Source organism: Eptesicus fuscus, chromosome 2, assembly GCF_027574615.1.
Source record: "Eptesicus fuscus isolate TK198812 chromosome 2, DD_ASM_mEF_20220401, whole genome shotgun sequence".
NCBI lineage: Eukaryota > Metazoa > Chordata > Mammalia > Chiroptera > Vespertilionidae > Eptesicus > Eptesicus fuscus.
Window position 1 is genome coordinate 17,535,013 of NC_072474.1, and position 24,836 is coordinate 17,559,848.

Sequence of the window (24,836 nt, forward strand, 5' to 3'; positions counted from 1 at the left end):
TAAACAGTGGTCTCCATACTGAGCTTTTGAAGAATGAGCTGCGGTGACGGGAGAGAGGAAGCATCGTTGGCAGTGGGGCCGCCCACTTCCCCGTTGCCTAGTAACTGTTTCCACGGCAAACGCGCGGTCTAGACGCTCAGCAACCCCAAGAGGAATAGAAAGGGTATCTATCCTCTTCCCAAGAGAGGACGGCAAGAAGGGGTCAAAGGGGAACTGAGTGAAAGAGAGAAACCTTAGTTCCTTGAGAAGGCAAGGGAGTAGGATAGGGAAGGGGAAGCAGTGAAGAAAGGGACGGAGATATTGGTATCTTGATTGATTTTTTTTTTTAAGTAGTTTTGAGGAGCCGTTTGGTGGCCATGGATCCAACATGCCCTTCTGAGAGCATTTACAACCTCATACCCAATGACTGGAAGGAGCCTCCCCCGCCTCCTAGGTATGTGGGCCTTACAAGATTATCGCTTGAAACAAGAATGCGGAATAATTCTTTTATTTCAGGATTAATCAAAGCATCATATGACTTTTAAAAAGAAATAAAAAATACTTTTGTCTCGATGAAGTAACCTCGAATGATAACTTCTTAAAGAAAAGGTTGCAAAATCTAGCCACTTAGTATCTCAAAATCAGAGAGGGCGATCCAGTGCCATGTTATGTTAGTCTCCTGTAAGAGGGCATGTAACTGTTTTGTAATTTATCTGATTGTTCACACATGATATGTGGTATATAATAGTGTGAAATTTCTTGTTGAAAAAAATCACAATTTTATTGTCCTGTGTTAGGATATTTCACAGGAGTTCATTGTTTTATTTCTGACTGCTCTTTTTCTAAGGGTGTAGTACTTACTTCCCCCCCAAGATTATTGTCAAATATAAATTTGTTTCTGAGCCTCAATTTTTTGATCGGTGAAACAAAATAGACAGACTAGATAGTTTCTAAGGTCTTTTACGGGTCTAATAGATGGAAGGAAGAGTGGATGGAGAACCAAAAATATGTAACTCAGTTAAAAATTTTACGTAGGTGATAGGACCTCTTAAATTCCCCAGTTTCAAAAAGGTCATCACAAAGTAAAGATCCATTTACGCTTCTGTGTAGGGACTTAGAACTTATTTAAATCTATGGGGAGAAAAGAAGTAGGTAATAAAATACTTGGCTGTCTTTTACCGTTCTCCTTTTCCTGATTTAAGTGAAAACCACCTTGAAAGAGCACTGGGCTAGGAGAGAAAAAACCAACAACAACAACAACAAAAAAAACCAGGGGCTTCAACTAATTGGTTTGGGGATCATGAATAAATTTTCATTTATTTTCTTATCTGTAAAACAAATGAATCTTTATGGCCCCTTTCAGATCTAATGGTCAATTGTTTTTACTAGTAATCACTTGGGGTGCATATCATCTTCAACAAGAAGTTCCAATGTTTAATTTTTATATTTTTGTTATTCCTCACCCAAGGATATTTTTTCCATTTCCTTTTTAGAGAGAGTGGAAGGGAGGGGAGAAGGGAAGGAGGGAGAGAGAGAGAGAGAGAGAGAGAGAGAGAGAAATAATCATGTGAGAAAGATACATCACCTCCCTAACCTCCCTAAAGTGCCATGACCTGGGCTGGGGAGCGAACCGGAAACCCTTTGGTGCACCCACCGAGACTCTAATCATTGAGCAACACCGGCCTGAGTATCTTTGCTTTAACCAGACCAGCACTTACATTGACTTCCATTAGTTTCTCAAAATCTAGTAGAAATTGGAAAGGGGAATATAAAGTAAGAAGATATGATACCGTTGCACAGTTCATGAGGAGTGTTCAAATTAACTATTGGTAAAGGGACTTTTGGTCCAGAATTCCTGTATATTGTACAAGATAAAGCTCCTGCTCTCTGTAACCCACTGGTAGATTGTGTTTTCTATAGAGGCCTGGATTTGAATGGTACGATACTGTATTAGATAGGTGTTCTGTTCATTGGTAAATTTAAAAGCTTTACTATGCCCCTAACTGGTTTGGCTCAGTGGATAGAGCGTCGGCCTGGGGACTGAAGGGTCCCAGGTTCGATTCCAGTCAAGGGCACATCCCCAGTGGTGGGTGTGCAGGAGGCAGCTGATCCATGTCTCTCTCATCATTGTTTCTAACTATCACTCTCCCTTCCTCTCTGTAAAAAATCAATAAAATATATTTTAAAAAATTTGGTCTAAAAGCTTTACTATGCATCTAGGTGATTTTTTTAAGAAATTTTATGGGAACAATCGTTCTTCATTTGGCAAGCATTAACTGAGCTCCTATTAGGTGTATAATATTGCCCTTGGGGAGTGTTGCAGTGACAGCACAAACTTTTTGGTTTGCTCTAAGGAGTAAGAAAAAGGAACTTATGCCCTAACCCCGTGGTTGGCAAACTGCGGCTCGCGAGCCACATGTGGCTCTTTGGCCCCTTGAGTGTGGCTCTTCCACAAAATACCATGGCCTGGGCAAGTCTATTTTGAAGAAGTGGCGTTAAAAGAAGTTTAAGTTTAAAAAATTTGGCTCTCAAAAGAAATTTCAATCGTACTGTTGATATTTGGCTCTGTTGACTAATGAGTTTGCCGACCACTGCCCTAATCAGTTTGGCTCAGTGGATAGAGCATCGGCCTGCGGACTCAAGGGTCCCAGGTTCGATTCTGGTCAAGGGCATGTACCTTGGTTGCGGGCACATCCCCAGTAGGGGGTGTGCAGGAGGCAGCTGATCGATGTTTCTCTCTCATCGATGTTTCTAACTCTCCCTCTCCCTTCCTCTCTGTAAAAAATCAATAAAATATATTTTAAAAAAAAGAAAAAGGAACTTATGGTGAAGGGAATAGAAGGCATCCAAATGTGATGCCACAGAACTTTCTCTGTTAAGTCAGTCTACACTGTCAGCAACAACGATGAGGAGTGTTTAATTTGATGGCATGCACGAAAACCACTAATTCATAAAAAACAGAGCATCATTAATCACAATTTTTTCTCACCACACTAACACAAACTTGTCCTGTCTTAATCTCCTTACTGATAGTAAAAATTACATAACCATAAGAAATGTGTTAAGCTGTAAGGCTTATCTGTATTACTGAGTTATAAACCCAGCTTCAAGAAAGCTCTCTGCGGCTCTTTGCAAGACTGGCAAGATGACTGTCCAGCTTTCATGAAGAGTTGGATTGCTGGGAGAAATAAAAAAATTGACTGTACTGTGATCTCCCCTACATCAGAGTTTAGTTTCCGTGGCAAACAAAAATATAAGCATTAAAATATTGATATACTAAATGAAATAAATATATTACCAAATATTTATATGTAACCAAAGTGGGGTGAAGGGCAACCTTTGGCAGTTGAACTATAAGCTGAGACTTAAGATATAAAAATGTTAAAGTCAGCCCTGGCAGGTGTTACTCAGTGGTTAGAGCATCGGCCCTGAACACTGAAGAGTCTTGGGTTTGATTCTCAGGTAAAGGCATGATTGTGTTTCAGGTTCCAGCAACTAATCAATGTGTCTCTCTCACATTGATATTTCTCTCTCTCTCTTCTCTCTCTGTTTCTGTCTTTCCCTCTATCTCTCCCTCTCTTTCTTTCCTCACCCCCTCTCCCATTCCCTCTCCCCCTTCCTTTCTCCCTTCCATTCTCTCTAAAAAAATCAATGGAAAATATCCTCGGGTGAGGATTAACAAAACAAAAACAACACACGTTAAAGTCAATGGGAAACCATTAATCAGTTTTCAAAATTTCAGTTGCTCATGATGTATGAGATGGTTTCCAAGATCTTCACCAAATTTGTGACCCTTTTATTGATAACTCGTTATTTAATATCTCTAATCATTCTCTCTTTCCCTTTTGTTGAAAGTAATATTCCAATATGGCCTGCATGGTGAATTATGATCTGCTTTCCTTGATGCACAATACTTTTATTTATGCATCCATTAGCATTATGACAGTCAGGTCCTATCGTTGTTTCACATCGAAATTCCCACATGAATTAGGATTAAGTTTAGTCTCTCCTATCCTATACTTTTGTAGCTGATTCTTTTTTATCTAAATTTATCATTAATCTATGGATATAGTTTTGAATTTTGAATCTTTCATACACTCTCTTAACCACCCCTCCCAGCTTTGTGACATTTGCAGATTTAACGTCTTTTATATCTCCACCCATCATTGAATAGAGCTAGTACTTTGCACTTTAATAGGCCACTAGATATTTCCTTCTAGACTGACAATGTTTTTGAGGATTCGTCAGTCATCCAAATGCATCCATTAATCAGTTCCTATTACTCTACCTTATCAGTAAGGATTTAATAAGAGGCTTTACTAACATCAAGATGTATATTATGTCTAAGGTATTTTCCTGATTTGTGAGTCTTATATTTTTTAAAAATGATCTTCATGCCCTAGCTGGTTTTGCTCAGTGGATAGAGCTGTGGACTGCAGACTGAAAGGTCCCAGGTTCAATTCCAGTCAAGGGCACATGCTTGGGTTACAGGCTCAATCCCTAATAGGAAGCATGCAGGAGGCAGCCGATCAATGATACTCTCTCATCATTAATGTTTCTATCTCTCTCTCCTCCCTCTCCCTTCCTCTCTGAAATCAATAAAAATATATTAAATAAATAAATAATAAAAATCACATTGAGAAAGTTGCTTTCCCATTTCAAAAAAAAAAAAGATCTTCATTTCAGTGACCTGAAACTCCAAATGGCTCATTCAATCATTGCTGCTCTACAAATTTTTAGAAGCTCTTTGAAATTGACATCAGGCTCACCAGTATGGAGTTTCTGGATACATGCATTTTGAAAATGAAATATTTGAGGTCATAAGCACTGAGTAGTTGTTTCCTTTTTTATGTCTTTCTGGTTTTCAGTGGGATAATTTTGACATGTAGTCAGAATTTCATTTTTGGAGCTTTGCATTTTTCTTGGACTACCTTCCATTTTATTCACTTTTAATACTGTTATACCTGTATTTTCTGAAGGATTATAACATCTTCTTGTTTAAAGTCCAGTTATGTATCTCAGTTTGCTAAGCAATCTTGACTATTATGAAATTTTAGATGACATAGTTACTTTCTTCTGAGGTTCTTATCTTCTTTGCTGACTAATTGTAGCCAGTAATTGAATTGGGGAAAGCAGTAGTCTTTTTAAATGAATTTATATTTACAGAGAATTTAGAATATCCAAATGTCTTTGTTTTTAGCATAATGAAATTTTGTGCTAAGATTCCCATTCTGTAATATATGGTCTCGGACAGTTTTTTAATTAGTGCTAGAAGTCAATATTCAGGTTTTTCATCTGGCTCTCCCTCTCTGCAGACTTACACAATAATAATACTTCTCTTCATCTCTTGTGTGTTTTTACCCAAGTGCACTTCTCATGCTTATATATATTCATTCTTGATATAAACATATATTCTTATATTCTTATATATATACTGGTAGCTCTGCGCAAGAATCCATGCACCTGTAGCTTGCCAGTAGCTCCCTGCCGCCCTTTTGTAGCTCTCTCCGCCCGCCCCCCTCATAGCTTGCTGCCCTGCCCCCTCCTGTAGCCCTCCTCTGCTCGCTTGTAGCTCGCTGCCCCACCCTCCTGCTGATCTGTGATCCGGTAGTTACGTGTTCAGTCGTTACGCTTCACGACGTAATGATCATTTGCATATTAAATCTTTATTATATAGGATACTCATTATTACATAGGATACTTTATTATATAGATTTCAAAGCCAGGAAAAGCAAACACACAGATTAAGATGTGATGTAATTAATAGAATCACCTAAAGAATGCAGAAGAGCCCTGACTAGTGTTCTCAGTGGTTAAGAGCATCCGCCTGCAGACCCAAGGACTGAAGGTTCAATTCCTGGTCAAGGGCACATACCTGAGTGGCAGGTTTGCTCCTGTCCCAGTCAGGGTGCATGTGGAAAGAAACCAATCGGTGTGTCTCTCTCACATCAATGTTTCTCTCTCTCTCCACCTCCCCCACCCCCACTCCCTCCCTCCCTTCCACTCTATCTAAAAGCAATACAAAAATATCCTTGGGTGAGGATTTTTTAAAAATGCAGAAGTATTGAAGACCTGGAAAACCAGCAACAAAAGGGATAGTGGGAGAAGACACCTTTTTTCTTCAGACATGTGGATGAGGGTAAGGACATTCACAAACAGGATTTTGTCAGCAAGGAGGATGGCAGCTTCCATCTGCATTTACTGGCTTAATGTTTGTTCATTATGGTTACTGACTCTCATTTAGATTTCTATAGATTATATATAATATGTGGTATATTAGCACATATCTCTGACATTCACATGTACCTAAAAATGTTGAGAAGAAAATATGCCAAAAATATTTCTTAAAATTAATTGTCAGGAAAGTTTGTGAATAAGTGAACTTTTGTGAGTGATTCATTTTTTAGAAGTTTATTACATTCTAGAACAAGGTTCAAGTTCTTAAACATAGTATACATATACATCGTGGTATGAGAATCTGTTTATTCTAATACCACGATGTATATGTATACAAGTCAGGAAAGTATGTCAATCTATTTGTGTTTGTCTCTTGTAATAATGATTTATATACCATGATTCAGCTTTTTAGAGAATAAGACTTTCTATTAGGATACAGGTAAAATCAAGAAAAAGGTCAAACAGGTGTGTTTTTTATTTAAGCAAGATGAATATCCAGTAATAATAGTAACAATAAGAATACTACTAATAAAAGTAATGATAATATGTTCAATGTATTAGTGTTTATAATGTGCCAGGAACTGGTCTGTTTTATACAATCATTATTTTATTTAATTCTCACAAAAACCCTATGATATGAGTATTAGCTCAGTTTTAGGAAAGAAGAAACTCAGGCCCAGAACATTAGGGCAGCCAGGATGAACAAGAGCTAAGGTTGAATGATAAGTCTGACACTAAAGCATATAACTTTAATCAGTTTGCACACTACTTTTAATCTGAGTAACTAATTGAAACAAACCTAATCTATACCTATTGCTTCAATAGCATATGTATTTTAGTCTTCAGATAATTTAACATGTATTAGATACTGTTATTTATTTAAACATTTCCACATTGTAATAAGATTTTTAAAATAAGGATATCAAAGCAAATAAAAATAATTATAGAAAAATAAAATAATACCACAAATGAGCATGAAATTCCTTGTACATGAAATGTTTGCTTTAAAATATTGTAAGTTTGCTTGAAGTCTGGTATAAATTTGATTCAGTGCTAACTAGAAACTGGGCAACCTACAAAGGAAGAATATGCTTCCCATGATCCTCTAAAGGTCACGTACATTGTAAGTCACATTTTCCAGAAGACGAAAGCAAAGCAGTAGCTGAGAAGTAATCCTACCTAATAATAGACAAATATGCAAATTGACTGTGCCTTCGCTATGCCTGCAATTGGCCAGGAGGCGCGGGGGGGAGGGACTCGGGGTGGCTGGGGTGGCCGATTGGGCCGGTGGGACGCTGAGCTTGTGTCACCAGCAGTGGCTCGAGCTCAGCAAATGCGCCACGGCTGTGCTGCGGCACAGAAGGGGCCTCTGGGGCAGCAAGCTCACGTCCCACCGCGGACCATCAAAAGCGGGGGAGCTGGGTGCCTGTCCGCTGGTGCACCAGGCCTTTCAGAAGCCTCCGCCGCACCGGAAGCTTCTGAAAGGCCTGGTGCACCAGCGGACAAATACCCAGCTCCCCTGCGATCGAAAGCAAAAGCGTGTAGGGGACCCTACACGTGCATGATTCAATCATGCACTGGGCCTCTAGTCCTGGTATAAAACCAGGATTACACGTCCTCTTTGGTTCATAGAGAGGAGAAATGATGTGTGTAATGTAATAAAGATTTTAGCTGCACTTTTACATTAAATACACTGAGTTTCATAGGTCTAATATTGCTCTCATTATTGACCAGTGGCCACATGCCAAAACATAACAAAAGCAGTGTAGAGGCATGGATATGATGTGTCTGGAGATGATGTATGCAACTATGTACACTAATAAAAGAGAAAGATGCAAATTGACCATACCTTTGTGACACCCACCAGCCAATCAGGAGTGAGTATGCAAATTAACCCAACAAAGATGGCAGGTTAATTTGCATATGCGGGCGCCGAGCACTCGGGGGCGGGACGCCTGCGTCGTCACCATGGCGACAATGCAGGCATTCTGCACCAACCCAGAGTCTCTGGGCAGCATGGGAAGGTGGAAAGGCGGCTCCAGGCCAGAGCGAAGGCGGTGCCTGCAGCCAGGGGAAAGAAGGCCCATTCTTGCATGAATCTTCGTGCATCGGGCCTCTAGTTTCACTATATTGTTTAATTCAAGGAATAATTTGTCTGATCTCTACGTGAGTACTGTCCAATAAAACGTGAGCCACATGTGTAATTTTTTATTTCCTAATAGCCACATTTAAAAGGTAGAAAAAACATGCAAAATTAATTTTAATGACATATTTAACCCAATATATCTAAAATACTATGATTAAGAATATTGCTGAGACTGGTTTGGCTCAGTGGATAGAGCATCAGCCTGCAGGCTGAAAGGTCCCAGGTTCGATTCTGGTCAAGGGCATGTACCTTATATAGGTAATTATAGGTATAAATATATTTTTAAAAATATGATTAAACAGATTCTTAAAGGGAAAATTATCACAATGATTATGGGTTTTATAACATATATAGAAGTAAAATATCTTACAACATTAGGACAAAGATTAGGGGAGGGATAAAAGCAAGTATTCTTTTATAAGGTTCTTATATCACATGTGAAGTGGTATAATATTATTTGAATGTAGCCTTGATGAGTTAAACATATATATTGTAAACCTTAGAATTTTCACAAAAGAAAAACAAAATCCAAACATAAATAAAAATAAGGCAGGATTTTAAAAAGGATGAATGAACAATGGGATATATAGAAAACAAATAGCAAGGTGGAAAATTTAAATGTGAATACTTTAAAAATCAAATTAAATGTGAATGGTCTAAACATGCCATGTAAAACAGATTGTTAGAAAGAATAAAAATTATTTGCTCTCCATTAAAAAAAAAACAACTTTAAAAATAAAGACACAAATAAGTAAAAAGTTGAAGAATGGAAAAATACTATGTCATCACAAATCAAAGGAATGCTGGAGTGGTTATATTCATATCAGACAGACAAGATTTTAGAATACAAAATTTTTGCAGGTTTAAGAAGCATCCTATCTAATAAAAGAGTAACATGCAAATTGACCATTACTCCACCACACAAGATGGCTGCCCCCATGTGGACACAAGATGGCCAGCACAAGATGGCCAGCAGGGGAGAGCAGTTGGGAGGAACCAGGCCTGCAAGGGAGGGCAGTTGGGGTGATCAACCCTGCAGGGGAGGGCAGTTAGGGGTGACCAGGCCGGCAGAGGAGGGAAGTTGGGGGCAACCGGGCCTGCAGGGAAGGGCAGTTCGGGGGGACCCAGGCCTGCAGGAGAGGGCAATTTGGAGGGACCAGACCTGCAGGGGAGGGCAGTTAGGGGCAATCAGGCTGGCCGGGGAGCAGTTAGGCATCTATCAGACTGGCAGGGGAGTGGTTAGGGGGTGATCAGGCTGGTAGGCAGAAGCGGTTAGGGGCAATCAGGAAGGCAGGCAGGCGAGCAGTTTGGAGGCAGCAGTCCTGGATTGTGAGAGGGACATCCCTCGAGGCGTCCCAGATTGGAGAGGGTGCAGGCCGGGCTGAGGAACACACACACACACACACCCTTGTGCACGAATTTCGTGCACCAGGCCTCTAGTTATATTATAATGATGAAGTGGTTAGTTTTTCAAGAAGATATGGTAATCCTAAGTACTATGCACCTACTAGCAGTGTCAAAAATATATAAAACAAAACCTAATAGAATTATAGAAGAAACAGACAAATCCACAATTGTAGTCAGAGATTTCAGTAATTAATAGAACACTACCAACTAGTTTGACCTAATTGTCATTTATTGAACACTCCAGCCAACAATAGCAAAGTATACTTTCTTATTTAGTATATATAGAATATTTGCAAAGATAGACCATACTTTTTACCATAAAACAAAATTCAGAAAATTTAAAAGATTGAAATAATACAAATAGGAAATAATTAGAAATCATTAAGATATCTGAAAAATCCCAAAATATTTGAAAACCAAACAAAAAATCTAAACAAGCTCCTAAGTCAAAGATGTCAGAAGGCAATTAAAAAGGTATTTTGAGCTTAATAAGAATGAAAGCATTGCATGTCAAAATTTGTGGGATGCAGCTAGAAAACTAAACATAGAGGGAATTTTATAGCTTTAAATACTTGTAATAGTAGGAAAATATAAAGGTTTAAAGTCAAATATCTAAACTTGCACCTTAAAAACTTAAAAAAGAAAAGCAAATTAAACTCAAAATAAGAAATAGTAAAGATCAGTGCAGAAATTATTGAAATGGAAAATATGTAAACATTAGAGAAAATCAATGAAAATCTGGTTCTTTGAGGAGATCAATAAAATTAATAAACCCCTTGCCAGACTGATCAGAAAAAAAAAAAGCGGGGTTGAGGGAGAGAGACTGGGACACACACACACACACACACACACACACACACACACACACAGATGTGAAATCACTGTTGGTGCTTCATATATTCAAAGAATAATAAGGAAACACTATGAACATCTTAGCCCAGCACCTCTTTCTTATGGCAAAGCTTCTCTCTAGCTTTGCCTAAACCTGAAGACAGGGCCCCGACAATTATGCTTTATGGCTATTTTTCAAGGAATATAGACTTACCTAAATTAGAAATGTATATCATATTTTAAACTTTAAATAATTTTTACTAGAAATAGAAATGCTGCAACTTCTTTTAATTTTAGGTACACATCAGTTTTTAAGACAGCTGTGAAAGAGGACATGAAAAAATCTAAAACTGCAATGAAAACTATGGGGCCACCAAAAGTTGAAGTACCTTCTCCAAAGGATTTCCTGAAGAAACACTCGAAGGAAAAAGCTGTCCCACCGAGTACGTTTTATCACTCTTTTTAATATTCACGGGAATTTATTTTGTTACAATTCTGAGGGCTAGACCCAAGATCAAGGTGCTGTCAGGGTGGTTTTCTTCCAAGGTCTCTCTTCCCTTGTTGGTGGCAGTCCTTTCCTGTCCCTTCACATGGCCTTCCCTCTGAGTGTGTCTTGGATTAGGGCCAACCCTAATGACCTCATTTTAACTTAAGTACCTCTTTAAAGATCCTGTGTCCAAATACAGTCCCAATGAGAGATACTGGAGGTTAGGTCTTCAATGTGTGACTATTGGGAGAACACAATTCAGCCCATAACAAAAGGTAAATCTAGTCCATAGACTTTTAATAATAAGTAGAGGGTGGGGCAAAAGTAGGTTTACAGTTGTGAATACATGAAACACACAGATTATTCTTGTATTATTATTTATTAATATTACAACTGTAAACCTACTTTGCCCCACCCTGTATTGATTTTTTTTTAATAAATGATAAAACTTACATAAGTTCATAAAATGTTCCAACAATGCAGAAATAAATAGTCAAAGTCCCTAGTAACTGTGATGGGGTTAAGATTTGAGTAAGGTTTTTCAAGAGAGTTGTTGCCTTTGGCCCTTAGGGGGGAAAAAGTAATTATTTTACATTTTAATATTTTTACAAGCCATTTTGATATGGCTCTGTCAAAAAAGATGAGTTGGATTGGTCAGGTTGAAGAGACTATGTAAAAATGGACAGTTTCACCTGCTGCTAATGAAGAGAATTTGGTATAGAGAAATAAAATAAATGTGCATAGCAGTTATTTTAGGTGAGCTGCAACCAGGGAGGAGTGAATAGGAAGCTTCAATTATATCGGTAATGTTTTATTTGTTAAGCTGTATGTTAGGTACCTTATATTAATAGTAGTTTTAGTGGGAAAAAAATAGATTCTTGGACTTTTAGTACATCAAGTTTTTTTTTTTTTTTATTTATGTGGTGATTTTACAGTAACTTTCCTCTGAAGAAACAATTATTCATAATACTGACAATACTCATAAAAAAGTTTTAAAGTTTGAACTTTTTTCAATTGGAAGGCTGAACTTTTGTTGTTGAAATCTTTATAAGAAAATATTTTCACAATAGCTAGTTAAAATAGTTAGCTAACATATATTTGGGGTGCTTATCTTCTTCCCTTAGACTTTTACACTGTTCTTCAAAATATTAAGTTGCACTTAATTTTTACACTTATGATAACTGATTTTTTATCTTGAACATTTGAATATATTATAATGAAACTTCAATATACTAGTGGTAATATATCTAGATGTTATAGATAGCACTAAGTAGCAATGTTTATAGTTTAATATTAACAAGGAAATGCTGTATTTAACAGAAAAAAAGTTTGATCGGTTTGAGACCAAAAAGCCTCCTGTACCACTGAGGACTGATCATCCAGTCATGGGCGTACAGAGTGGAAAAAATTTTATCAATACAAACGCAGCCGATGTCATTATGGGAGTGGCTAAAAAGCCTAAACCAATTTATGTTGACAAAAGAACTGGAGACAAGCACGATCTTGAAAATTCTGGACTAGTTCCAAAGTACATCAATAAAAAGGTAACTTTGTGATATATTAATTTTAGACCTGAGATTCAAATAATTTAAATATAATGTTCATAATAATTGTCCATATTATCAGTAATAGTGCTCTCACTGGACAAGTTATCTAGGTTACCAGTTCTCATTCTCCTGAAATCTGTGTTTGGTGCAAATCTTGAAACAAATACCATATAGTTCAGTAGAGGAAAACTATTTTTCTTTAATTTTAATTTTTAATATATTTAATAATTATAACTCTAAAATATATTAATTTTAGGTGGACACTCATTAAAAGCACAGTCATTACTATAAATCTAAAAGGAATAACATTTCAGAAGAGCCTAAAATTTAGTCATTAGGTTTCAGTGTCTTGTAGCGGGAATGAGAAAAATGAAGAATAAAACAACTTTAGAGCCATCCATCCTATTAGAGTAGTGTAGCTAATTCACATTTTTATTGCAACTTGAATGTATTCATTTGCTTTTAGTTTGAAGTAAAGCAGACCTTGAAAGTACTAGACAGTAATCTAGTCCTTTAGGGACCTTCATTTCTATTTGAAAAGGCACTAATCAGATGAACATATAATTTCATCGGTGAAAATTATAGAAGCTTGGGTTTAATTGTTTAAACATAGACTATCTTTAAAATTAAAAAAGCTTACCAAAAAATACCTTATACAAAACCTATTTTACTTTGTATACTTCCTATATAATAAAAGCCTAATATGCAAATAAACCAAATGGTGGAATGACTGGTAGGTGGGGGGCGGGGCTGGTGAGCAGGTGGCGCCAGGCCAGCCAAGGTGGGTGCCAGCAGACAGGGAGGGGACGGCGATCAGGAAGTGGTGGTGACCGGCGGTGGCAGAGGGGTGATTGGGGGGGGGGGCAAAGCCAGCCACTTACCTGCCGGCGCTGTCCCATCCCCCCTGCCCCTCCCAATTGGCCTGTGGGTCACCTCCCACAGAGGGAGGCCAGACTGCAGCTTAGGCCCGCTCTCCACAGGGGGAGTGGGCCTAAGCTGCAGTTGGACATCCCCCGAGGGCTCCTGGTCTGTGAGAGGGTGCAGGCCAGGCTGAGAGACCACCCTCCCAGTGCACAAATTTTCATGCACCGGCCCTCTAGTATAGAGCATAAAGGTATTTAAAACACACATGATAATATGAGTGAAAAACACACATGGCAAATATGAGTGCAAAACCCTAAAGAATAATAATCCTATATAATAAAAAGGTAATATGCAAATCAACCGAATGGTGGAACCACCAGTCGCTATGACGCACACTGACCACCAGAGGGCAGACGCTCAATGCAGGAGCTGCCCCCTGGTGGTCAGTACGCTCCCCCTAGCGCTGCTCAGCCAGAAGCTAGGCTCATGGCTCACAGCTCATGGCTGGTGAGCGCAGTGGCGGTGGCGGCAGCACTAAGGATGTCTGACTGACAGCTTAAGCCCACTCCCCATGGGGAGCAGAGCGGGCATAAGCCATCAGTTGGACATCCCTCGAGGGCTCCCAGACTACGAAAGGGTGCTGGCAAGGCTGAGGGACCCCCCCCAAGTGCATGAATCTCATGCACCGGGCCACTAGTTTTACCTAATAATAGACAAACATGCAAATTGACCGCACCTTTGCTACGCCCACAGCCAATCAGAGTGAACAAGATGGTGGTTAATTTGCATATGCGGGCGCTGAGCGGCCTGGGTCCCGTAAACATCCTCGGGACCCAGGCCGCTCCAAGACTGTAGGCCCGCGCTTAGGTCCCGCGCTTAGGTCTTAGGGGTCCCAGAATGCCTCCTGGCCACTGGGAGCCTTGGCGGGGCGGGAATGTTCCCACCCCCAAACACTTGCAGTGGACTGGATCTGGGAAACATTCTCCAGACCCAAGCCGCTCAGAGCCTATAGGTCCGTGCTTAGGTCCTGAGCGGCAGGGGCCCCAGAATGCCCCCTGGCCACTTCGAGCCTATAGGTGCAGGCGCCAAGGGGCTGGGGGTGGGGCGGGAACATCCCGTGTCACCATAGTGCCCCCAGCCGCTTGGGAATGCTCCAGCACCAAGCAGTGGTTTGGGTCCACGCCCACAGTCTGGCGCCGATGAAGCGGGGCTGGCTGCTGGCCTCTGGGGTGTGTGGAGACCCTGGCAGCCACTGCTGTGTGCGGCCCAGGGTTCCCTGCATGCCCCCCAGCCTGGTGCCCATGGTCAGGACTCATACAGGAGGCAACCAATCAAAGTGTCCCTCTCACATTGATGTTTCTCTCTGTCTCTCCCTCTCTCTTCCACACTCTCTAAAAATCAATGGGAACCTATCCTCAGGTGAGGATTAAAAAAAAAAAAGAAATGCATATCCTATGAAAGACACATCTTGAAAATGCCTAAAGAAAGTTGTCATTTTTTCTTGGTGAAGGGACTGGAGTCCGTGTTGATGAAAACATCTTGGTGGCTGTGGTGACTGGCAGTGTCTGCAGCAGCAGGGTGATGGGGCTGGTGCCTTTCCCTGATCAGCCCGGTTGCCTACCACAAAGGGAGGCCAGACTGCGGCTTAGGCCCGCTCCCCATAGGGTACCCAGTATGTGAGAGGGGGCAGGTTGGGCTGAGGGACCCCCCACCTCCAGTGCACGAATTTCATGCACCAGGCCCCTAGTCTATATATATAAAAGGCTAATATGCTAAGTGTCCCTCCCACCGTCTGACAAGTTGCTATGACATGCACTGACCACCAGGGGGCAAATGCTCAAAGCAGGAGCTGCCAAGCTGCAGTGACTTGGCAGTGGTGGTTCTCAGGTGATGCACCCCACAACCAGAGAGAAAGTAGCCCAATTCCTCGTGGGGCCACACAATTCCACCTTTGGCCATGGGTTATGTTGTTGCTAAGGCACTGTAAACCCCAAATCTGGTTTACTGCACACTTGCATTTGCGTTCCACACCCTGTAGGACAGCAACTTTGCAGAGTGCCCTCTCGCACTCCAGGACCCCTCAAGGGATGTTGGAGAGCCGGTTTCGGCCCAATCCCTGCAGGCCAGGCCGAGGGACCCCACCTGCTGAAAGGACCCTGCTCATTCTGCAGACACCAGGGAGGGACCATGGGAGGTTGGCTCCAGGGCGTGTCCAGCCCATCTCCCCCAGTCCCGCCCCACCAGCCACCTTCTAATTAATTTCCTTTCAATGTGCATGAATCTGTGCACCGGGTCACTAGTACATAATAATAAGGTGTGGCAAAAAAGAAAGAAGGAAGAAAGGAAGAGAAAAAAGAGAAACAAAATTGTGTTGATGTATAAGGGGCTTGTGTTGAGGTAATCCAGTGATCTACCATGAGAAGTCCCGTGCCTATTCACAATCAAACAGGAACCTCAAGGCTGTTGTCAGAGGACACTGCTTGTTCCCTGAGAAATTGTCACGCCGTAGGCTAAGGCACCTTTGGAAGATGTTAGCAGGAATTTAGGAGTTAATAGCACGTGCCAATTAAGTTATTTTAGGCTTCTCCGGATACTTCCTCCTTCTGTGGCCCCTGGAGGCTGCACATAGCCCTTGTCCTATGGGGTACGGAAAAGCAGAAATTTCACTCTCCTGGCCCTTCAAAGCTATTTCCAGTCCACTATTTCTCCACCATCACGTAAAAACCCTTCTCCTTTGATAGTCATACCACCAATTGCCATATAGTCTGCCCCTCCTTCTGGCGGCCTTCTGCTTAAGTTGTCCACTTCAGTGTATTTTCTGCCTTGAACAGAAAATTGGAAGTAAAAATACATTACAGAGACAGAAAAATATTAAGTATGTCTACCTGTGCTTGTTTACCAAGCCATACAAACACCACAATAGTATTGTCCCCTTGTTGTTGCTGGCTGAGCAATCAGGGCTCATGACGGACTTACTCAACTTACTTTTCACTTATCAGTTACGTTTTTAAAAAATCTATTATTGGTGTCAATTTACTTGCCACTTATCAGTTATGTTTTTTAAAAAGTCTATTATTAGTGAGTGAGGTCATAAGTCCTTTTTAAGGGCAAGGTCATTTGTAAAAAGTGAGTAAATCTCATGTTTTAGTTCCAAATAAAATATTTGCCCATTTGTGCCATGAGGCATGGATGATTGCCTGAGGTACATAGCAATAGTAGTAAAGGGATCATTTCAAGTTTTACCTCTGCCACTTACTTAACTCTATGATCTTAAATAAGTTATTAATTTATCACAGGGTTAGGGTGAGGATTAAGTGATATAAAATATATTAAGCACTTGACATAAGACCTGGCCATTAATAAAAATTCAGTAAAGAGTAAATATTATAATATATGCAATTATTATTATCAATAGTATGCATTATTCTTCAATGATCCAACACATAGGAATATTTCAGATCACTGAAGCTTTTAGCTGTTTGTGAGATAGATGATTTTCCTAAAATGTATCATATGATTCCCTTTATTAAACAGAGTATGCCAAATATAATTTAATCTTTTTGATGGCACAAAATCATTATTATGATCCTAAGTAATTGTACTGAGCTATAATGAGGTGTTTCCTTCAGTGTTTTCTGGAATGGATTAGACTGTTTACCACTTCATTAACTAATAAGAATACTGTGCTCTTAGAGTTTATTTGTAGAGTGCTTTGCAACTTTCTAGAACACATTCACAACTAGGATTTCTACCCCTTGTTCAGGCCGAATTGGTTGGATTATGCTGTGGTAACAACTCCCACATTTTAGTAACTAAAAGCAACTAAGTTTTATAGTTTGCTTGTGCCACATGTCCATTGAGGGCTGTTGGAAGCTCTGCTTCTTGTCCTCATTTCACAACCCAGGCAACCCCAAACATCTCCCATCACTATTCCAGACAGAAAAAGAACATGGTAAGTCATCCATTAATTCTTAAAGCTTCTACCCAAAAGGTACAGAGGTCACTTCCACTCACATTGGGCAAGTCAGGTAACATGACTATGTCTTACTTCAAAGGAAGCAGGAAAGTGTTGTCCTACCAAGTGCCCAAAGGGAGAAAAACCAGAATATTTCTGAATAGTTTTAATGACTATCATCTCTCTTAACAACTGTTTCCTGAGAGAGGTCTTTCCTGATTTTGTTATTTATCTAAAATAGCTACTATTCTTTCTTTCCCCTTATTAACTTTTATTTTACCTTGGATATATATCTCCAAGGTAAAATAAAAGTTAATAAGGGGAAAGAAAGAATAGTAGCTATTTTATAATATACTCAGTGTATATCCTATATAATAAAAGGCTAATATGAAAATTGTCCCCTCGACCAGGAGTTCCACCAGCAGGTAGGCCAGTCATCCGCCCATGTCCCCTCTCCCTAGTCAGGCTGGCTGGACACACACACACACACACACACTGAGTGGCCAGATTATTATGCGTTCAGAGATCATAATAATCTGGCCACTCAGTGTGTGTGTGTATATATGTATATATGTGTGTGTGTATATATATATGTGTGTGTATGTGTGTATATATATATATATATATATATATATACGTATATATATATGTATATACATATATATATATATATACATATATATATATACTAGAGCCCTGGTGCATGAAAATTCATGCACTGGAAGGGGGTCCCTCAGCCTGACGTGCACCCTCTCACAGTCCAGGAATCCTCAGGGGCGGGAGGCGACCCAACCTGGCGATCAGAGGAAGGCAACGCCCCATCACACCTCTGCTGCTGCCACTGCCGGCAGCACAAGCCTCAGCCGGCCCTGGTTACCTGAGCCTTGGGAAGCCCTGGGTGGCTGGGCAGCTGCCATCCGAGGCTTGCCTGCGCCTTGGGCCGGCCCTGGGAGGCTGGGGGGCTGAGGGGACTGGGGGACTCTGGAGGCACATGTGTGGCAAGGCCGGGCCTGCCTGGGGGTGGGCTTGGCCTTGCTACACACCTGCTGCCCTGGCAGGTCTGAGGGGACTGGGCGCTGCCATATTGTGGCTATGGGCACCGCTATCTTTGAGGGCATGGCAGTCAATTAGCATATTCCCTTCTTATTGGCTGTGGGTGCCGCCATCTTTGCAACAATGTGAGGGTCAATTAGCATATTCCCTCTTTATTAGATAGGAGATATATATATATCTCCTATTTTATATTCTATTTTTTGGTGAGTTTCTTTCACCATGGAATGCACATTTCATGAGGACAGAAACGTTGCCTTTCTTATTCACTAATGTATCTAGCACCAAGTACAAAAAAGTTTTTTGAATAAACAAGGAATAGTTCTGTTTCTCAAAACAGTGATATCTATCACACATATTCACTAATCTCAGAGAATCACAGCTGATTAATTCACTGTCAGTCCTTGTAAGCAGCCCAAGATTTTGCATTTCCCCAAACAGGTCCCAAGTCAATTTTCTTGTAAAGCAGATGTGCTTTGTATCTTTCAAGAGTTGGTTTTGATGATGCCTTGGAAGTAAGTATCTTATTTAACAAGACCATGCGAAAAAGACCTCAAGATATTTAAGATATTTCAAGGTAAAAGCTGAAGTAGTACAAGAAATAAAGGAAAGCCAGCTCTTAGGGGTAAAGTAAGGGCTGAGTCATCAGCCAAGAGCAGGGTCTCGAAACATTCAGAAGAGGGAGAACAAGCTGCCACAAACAACAGCTCAAACAGTTTTAAAAGACCAGAATCAACTAGTTCCCAATAGAGGGAAAGTCACTGAATTTTGTCAGTTTGCAGTGTTTTAAGTAAAGGCTTTAAGTCTGTACCATTTCACTGGTTGGTATGTACATGCGTATAAGAGTGCATTCAGGATACTGATTTTTTTTTTCCCCTGAAAAATTCTCGTAAGGATTATGGTGTCACACCTGAATATATCTGTAAGCGAAATGAGGAAGTGAAAAACGCCCAGGAGGAGTATGATAACTATATCCAGGAAAGCCTCCGGAAAGCAGCCATGAAAAGGCTCTCCGATGAAGAAAGGGAAGGAGTGCTGCAGGTAGGTGTCCTGTAATTTCTGGTTCTGTGGGACGCTTTAGCACACCTCTTAAGGAAAGGGCTGCGCCAGTGGTTAATAATGATTAGCAAAGCAGGCACTTCGACTTTGAAATTCGATGGCTCTCTTTTAGTTATGGTGACAACTACATGCAGCAAAGATGACTCTTCAGGGAAAACAAAAAGTTGAAATATAGGGATTATTACTTGTTTCCAATGTGGTGAGCTTCTGTTTTTTCCTGAGGTAGTTATGTTGTAAGGAAACCCACCTTCTTCTTCAACAAACATGCATACACAGAAGAAAAAGCGTTTTTATTTTTATTCTCATGTCCCTGAATTTTTAAAAATAATACCCACAAAATAGACATTTTTCACTAGATGGAGCTCTAGAATAATTGAAACTCTCCCTAGACCAACATTTTTTTTTCTTTTCTATAAGACAAATGTTGATATTTTAGAGTAACCAGATGTAAGATTTTACATGTATTTTTCTTATTTTGAAAAAATACTTAAAGATAATATTTACATCGGAGTGTTTGATACAAGATTTTATCTGAAGCACTTAAAATATTAGGGATGTGAGCATGGTTGTATTTATTAACTATGTGCCTACTTGTATTCTTCTATAGTCATCCCATCTCTTATGGAAGTAAAAATAGTACTTTACCTATTATTTTTGAAAGCTTTCTACAAAGCCATTCCTAGTGACCTTTTAAAAACAGGAAAAAAAATGTTTTCTTACCACATTTCTGTTGATAAATGGATTCATATGCATTATAAATTCTTAACATTTAACAATGCCTTAATAATCATCAATAAACATTTTTAAAATGCCTATCTCACATACAGTATCATGCTAAGCCCCAAAGATATTAAGAAGAGTATGTGAAAATTTCTGCTGTAGGAATATTGTCATTTAATTGGTGGATAAATTAAATTATATGTGTGTGTATAGAGCCTAGGTTTTATAAGTTTCCAAAGATACAGGAAGGTCATTAGCTGGGCCTGAAACTGCCGAGTAAGAGTGGATCCAAGGAGTGGCCTAAGGGCAGAGACTGCGCTACTGTGTCCGTTGCATGACAGCAGGCTCCCGGGTGCCTGACCACTGCCCAGTCTGAACACGGGTGTTTCATAACGGTGTCCTGGAAAGAGGAAAGGACGGTGGGCTGGCAGGACACTGACAGACCTGGAGGCGGGGCTTTCATGTCGCTTTCAGGAAGAGCACTAGCTTTGGCCCATCTCTCTATCTCTTTCTGGTGCATCGACCATTTTTAGAAAATACATGCTTTTATGAAAGCCAGATTTTTATATCTAAATGATACTGAAAAATAGGGAAAGAGAAAACGAACTTCCCTCAGCAGGAAAAGGCTCTTCCGCCCTGCACCTTTTTGGCTATAACGTATGAACTGCCCTCAGCTTCCTAATATAGTCACTACAGAACTTCTTTGCTTATCCTTTAAGTGACAGATTGTCCATCAGATACCTGATTAGCCAGGTAGGGTAGAAGTGTAGCTCCTGTGATAACAAAGTCACTAGCTATGCTCGGGACAAGCCCTGAACCAGGCTTTCTCCCATGGTTGAGTTGCACATAGTTCTATGACAATGTGGTTGTATGTCCCTGAGCCGCCACACTCTCCTGCTAATTCTTTATAAAATAACAGTCTCATATTACCTGGAAGAGATCATCTGGCCTAACGATCCCAAACTTCTCATTTTAAGATAAGGGTATAAAATGCAAATATGTTAAGTGGACTAATTTGTTCATTCATCCATGGATTCATTTATTGAACATCTACTATGTTCCAGGCACCGTACCCAAACTGTAGTGAGCAAAACAAATGTAGTCCTTAGCTGAACAGGGACTAAAGTCCAGATTGGCCAATTCCCAGGCCAGTATTTCCCCACTGCGTTATATACACGTGCATAGGAAGTAACCAAAGGCAGCTCTATCAGTCAGGGCTGCAGCAGGAAATAGAAGGCACACTCAGCGGGGACTCTGAAGAGTTTTGAAGGAACTATTTACAGATGTGAAGCAAGGCTAAGGGAACCAACAAGGAACACCGAGGCCCCCAGGACTAAGGACAGTGGGAATCCACCTCCACCTGAGGCTTGAAGGTGACAACTGGAACCTGGAAGATGGGCCACTTGACAGGTGTTGTCACAGATGGATGAGCCAGAACTAGTGTCAGGTAATGTTAAGAAAGAAGTAAAAGGAAGGCCCTACCTGTCTCTCCCACCAGTGCCGCCTTTGGCTGAACTGGGCAGAGACTGGAGGACAAAAGGGCTGGGGACTGGGGGATAATCTACAAAAATCAACCCACGCCACCACACCCCTAGTCACAGTGCAAGACAAGAAGGTGAGGAATGGATGGGATGGGGAGGGGTACAAAAGGAGCATGAAACTGAATGAAGGCACTATTTTATGACTGCTTCTCCCCATTTGAAGTTTTTCTAAAATTAATCATATTTCAGCATAAAAATAAAGGAGAGAAAATTTCAGAATTTAAAATAAGGAAAAAATCACTATTGCTGCAATGGATAAAAGATTTTTTTAGATGAGATAAGAAAAGTCTTAAAAAACAGCTAAGAGATTATTTCAATAATATGAAATATTAGTTACATTTAATGGCCATTCTTGGCTATTGACTTTGATCCAAACACTATTGTACACAATGGAAGATAAAGAAAACTATCCTTTAAAAGAAAATATAGGGGAAAAAATGTAGCTGCTGTGACCACAAATAATATGGAACTATCACCCAATTAAAAACTTAATAAATTTTTTAAAAAATATCATCCAACTAAAAATAAACAACCTTTGATATTTGTAGTGTATAAATTTCCTCTCTGCAATAGATACCCCTGTGGAGCATTGTGGAAATATATTTCCCATTTGGATTATAGCTCATGTACTATTAAGAATTGCACTAAACCATCCCCCTCTTAAAAATTTAACCTGGACACTTTTCCTTCTATCTTCCTCCTTTCCCAAAGCCTTGATATAATCTCACTCAAAGGTTCAAAATTTGTTATCCTTTTTTTTTTTCAACCAACCTGTTCTAAATAGTATGCCCTATCCTATCATTACTTTATTTGTACCTAGGCATGAAAATAACTCATTGAAATTTTATTATCCCTGGAAACTTTCTACAAGATTAAAATTTTACTATAAGGGTTTATTATGAAGGCATTATTATATTAGACACTTCTAATCTTCTCATAAACCTAAATGCAGGGTCATGATTTTCAAGGACCATATTATCAAGACAATACTTTTATTGTACTTTCAGTTTTACTTTTTTGTTTGTAAAAAAAAATAACTTATGCATCCATAGTGAATAAAAGAAAGTGTTAATTTACAAAATTTCATTGCATGAATTCAATTAGTAGTTTAATACCATTTTGTCAGTGGGGCCTCAGTGTACTGTGATAAGAAATTGTAACAACACAGAGATAGAAATAACCTTTATTTCTCCTAAGAGATCCCTAATTTTGAATTTGTTGGTTACTGAGAATATAAAAATTAACTACATTATTAAATTAGCATGTGTGTTACATTTAATGACATTTCAGTAATTTCTAGAATGCATTAATGGAAAGTATAGATCCCTTGGCTCTATGGAGGAGGAATTCTAATTCATTGAAAGAGACATAAAAGATAATATCTTGTGAAATTGAATTTTGGTATTTTGTACAATTCCATTTAGTCAGGTGTAAGAAAATAGGACCATGCAAGTCAGAATGAAGTCTTTTGGTATGTTTTTTTATGTTGAAGAATGAGGATGATGGTTTGAAAAGAAAATTCTAAAGAAAAAATTTTTTAAATGTTTAAGAAATCATTTTCTGTTCAAAAATGTTTTTTTAATGTCCGAGGATATCAATTCCAAGTTGTTGTTTTTACCAAAAAGCATTTCCTGTGAGCTGAGTTTTATACTATTCATAACTCTTCATGTGCATATTTGATGGTAAGACAAGTACAGTAACATTAAAAACAGAGCAAGTAAATACTCCCACTGGGATCTGAGCACACAATCGGGACAGGGTTTGGCCTCTGTACAGTATTTGTTGTTACTGTGGCCAAGTACTTGATAAATACATATCAATTTAAAAGTCGCTTTTTGTCAGTTTGTTTTTTTAACCTATTTACATTTCCCTTACCAGTGTAGTCTTCTCTATCATTTAGTTTACTTTACAATTTACTTTACTTTGGCAGTCGACTTCAGTAGTTACAGTTTCCTTTACCATTTGCAGGGGCTAAAAAAGAACTGGGAAGAGGTGCATAAAGAGTTCCAGTCCCTCTCCGTCTTCATTGATTCCTTACCAAAGAAGATCCGCAAGCAGAAGCTGGAGGAAGAAATGAAGCAACTGGAACATGACATTGGTGTCATTGAAAAGCACAAAGTTATTTATATTGCCAATAAGTAACAATGGATTTTTAAAGAATAGTAATTTTAATATAGAAAAAAACATGGAAAACATATTAATGAAACGAAGTTTTTCAAAGAGGAAAATGCTATGAAGAGAATAAAAATAGTCTTTACCAAAATGCATAGGAAATGCTTAAAGATTAATGGGATTTTTTTCTTACACAAGAAAACATTTTCTTATCAATTTCAGGATTTTCATGTATAAACTAAGATTTAATGTTATCTGTTCCAGTGCTTTAGTGTAAGTATTATTATTATGTACTTGTTTCACATAAACATTAATTTCTGAGCCCTGAAAAATAAACTCAGCACTCAGAACTTTACATTTTTCTACACTACAGGATTCAAGGAACACAACATTAAACTCTGTTAAGTATTTTGAATTGGAAATAGTGGCATATCCTTTCTTACTACACTAAAGTGTTTTTTGCATATTGTTTCAGAGTTCCACAAACTTAACAGCATATAATCTCTGGTAGCTCTGTTATTTGCAGCTATTCCCAACTATAAATATTTTCGATATCCACAATGCATGCTGGAAAGCTTATATTTAGAGGAAGAAATATTAAGAAGATATAAAATCAAGGAGACAACTTATAAAATGTATAATTAAAGAGAACAGCCTCCTTCCTAACATCCAACTTTGAAAAACTTTACTTCTCTAGGGAGTGGAGGGAGGTGGTGGTGGCGGGGGAGGATAAGTAATAAACAAGCAAACAAAAAACAACTTTGCTACTCTAGGTGCTTTATTCTATAATTCACTTTATGTATTTAATTAAAATGGGATGTTACTTTTTCTTTTTGGTCCTTCCAATCTATGAACATGGGATGTATTTCCATCTTCTTTGATATTTTTCAGCAATGTTTTGAAATTTTCATTGTACAAGCCTTTCATCTACTTGGTTAAGTTAATGTTTTAAGTATATTTA

The 24,836-nt window shown here is 39.2% G+C and overlaps 1 protein-coding gene across 3 annotated transcripts; it reads left to right on the plus strand.

The window, feature by feature from the left end:
* The first annotated feature begins 52 nt into the window (after positions 1-52).
* On the plus strand, positions 53-24,720 carry ENKUR (enkurin, TRPC channel interacting protein). 3 transcript variants are annotated; one of them, XM_054722664.1, is made up of 6 exons: positions 53-163; positions 331-433; positions 10,838-10,983; positions 12,348-12,571; positions 19,338-19,484; positions 23,732-24,720. In XM_054722664.1, exons 2-6 carry the CDS (start codon positions 357-359, stop codon positions 23,903-23,905), a joined length of 768 nt encoding a protein of 255 aa, XP_054578639.1. In that variant the 5' UTR covers positions 53-163; positions 331-356; the 3' UTR covers positions 23,906-24,720. The 3 variants fall into 3 exon arrangements, with proteins under 3 accessions (XP_054578639.1, XP_054578643.1, XP_008147089.1); XM_054722668.1 differs by having other exon boundaries at positions 146-163; positions 334-433; XM_008148867.3 differs by lacking the exon at positions 53-163 and having other exon boundaries at positions 171-433.
* Positions 24,721-24,836: the final 116 nt, after the last annotated feature.

Excerpts from the sequence above, each read along its gene's own strand:
- ENKUR (XM_054722664.1), top strand. The coding sequence starts at position 357 with ATGGATCCAACATGCCCTTCTGAGAGCATTTACAACCTCATACCCAAT. Across the intron at positions 10,984-12,347 it reads GGAAAAAGCTGTCCCACCGA|AAAAAAAGTTTGATCGGTTT; the intron begins GTACGTTTTATC and ends TGTATTTAACAG. Across the intron at positions 19,485-23,731 it reads AAAGGGAAGGAGTGCTGCAG|GGGCTAAAAAAGAACTGGGA; the intron begins GTAGGTGTCCTG and ends TACCATTTGCAG.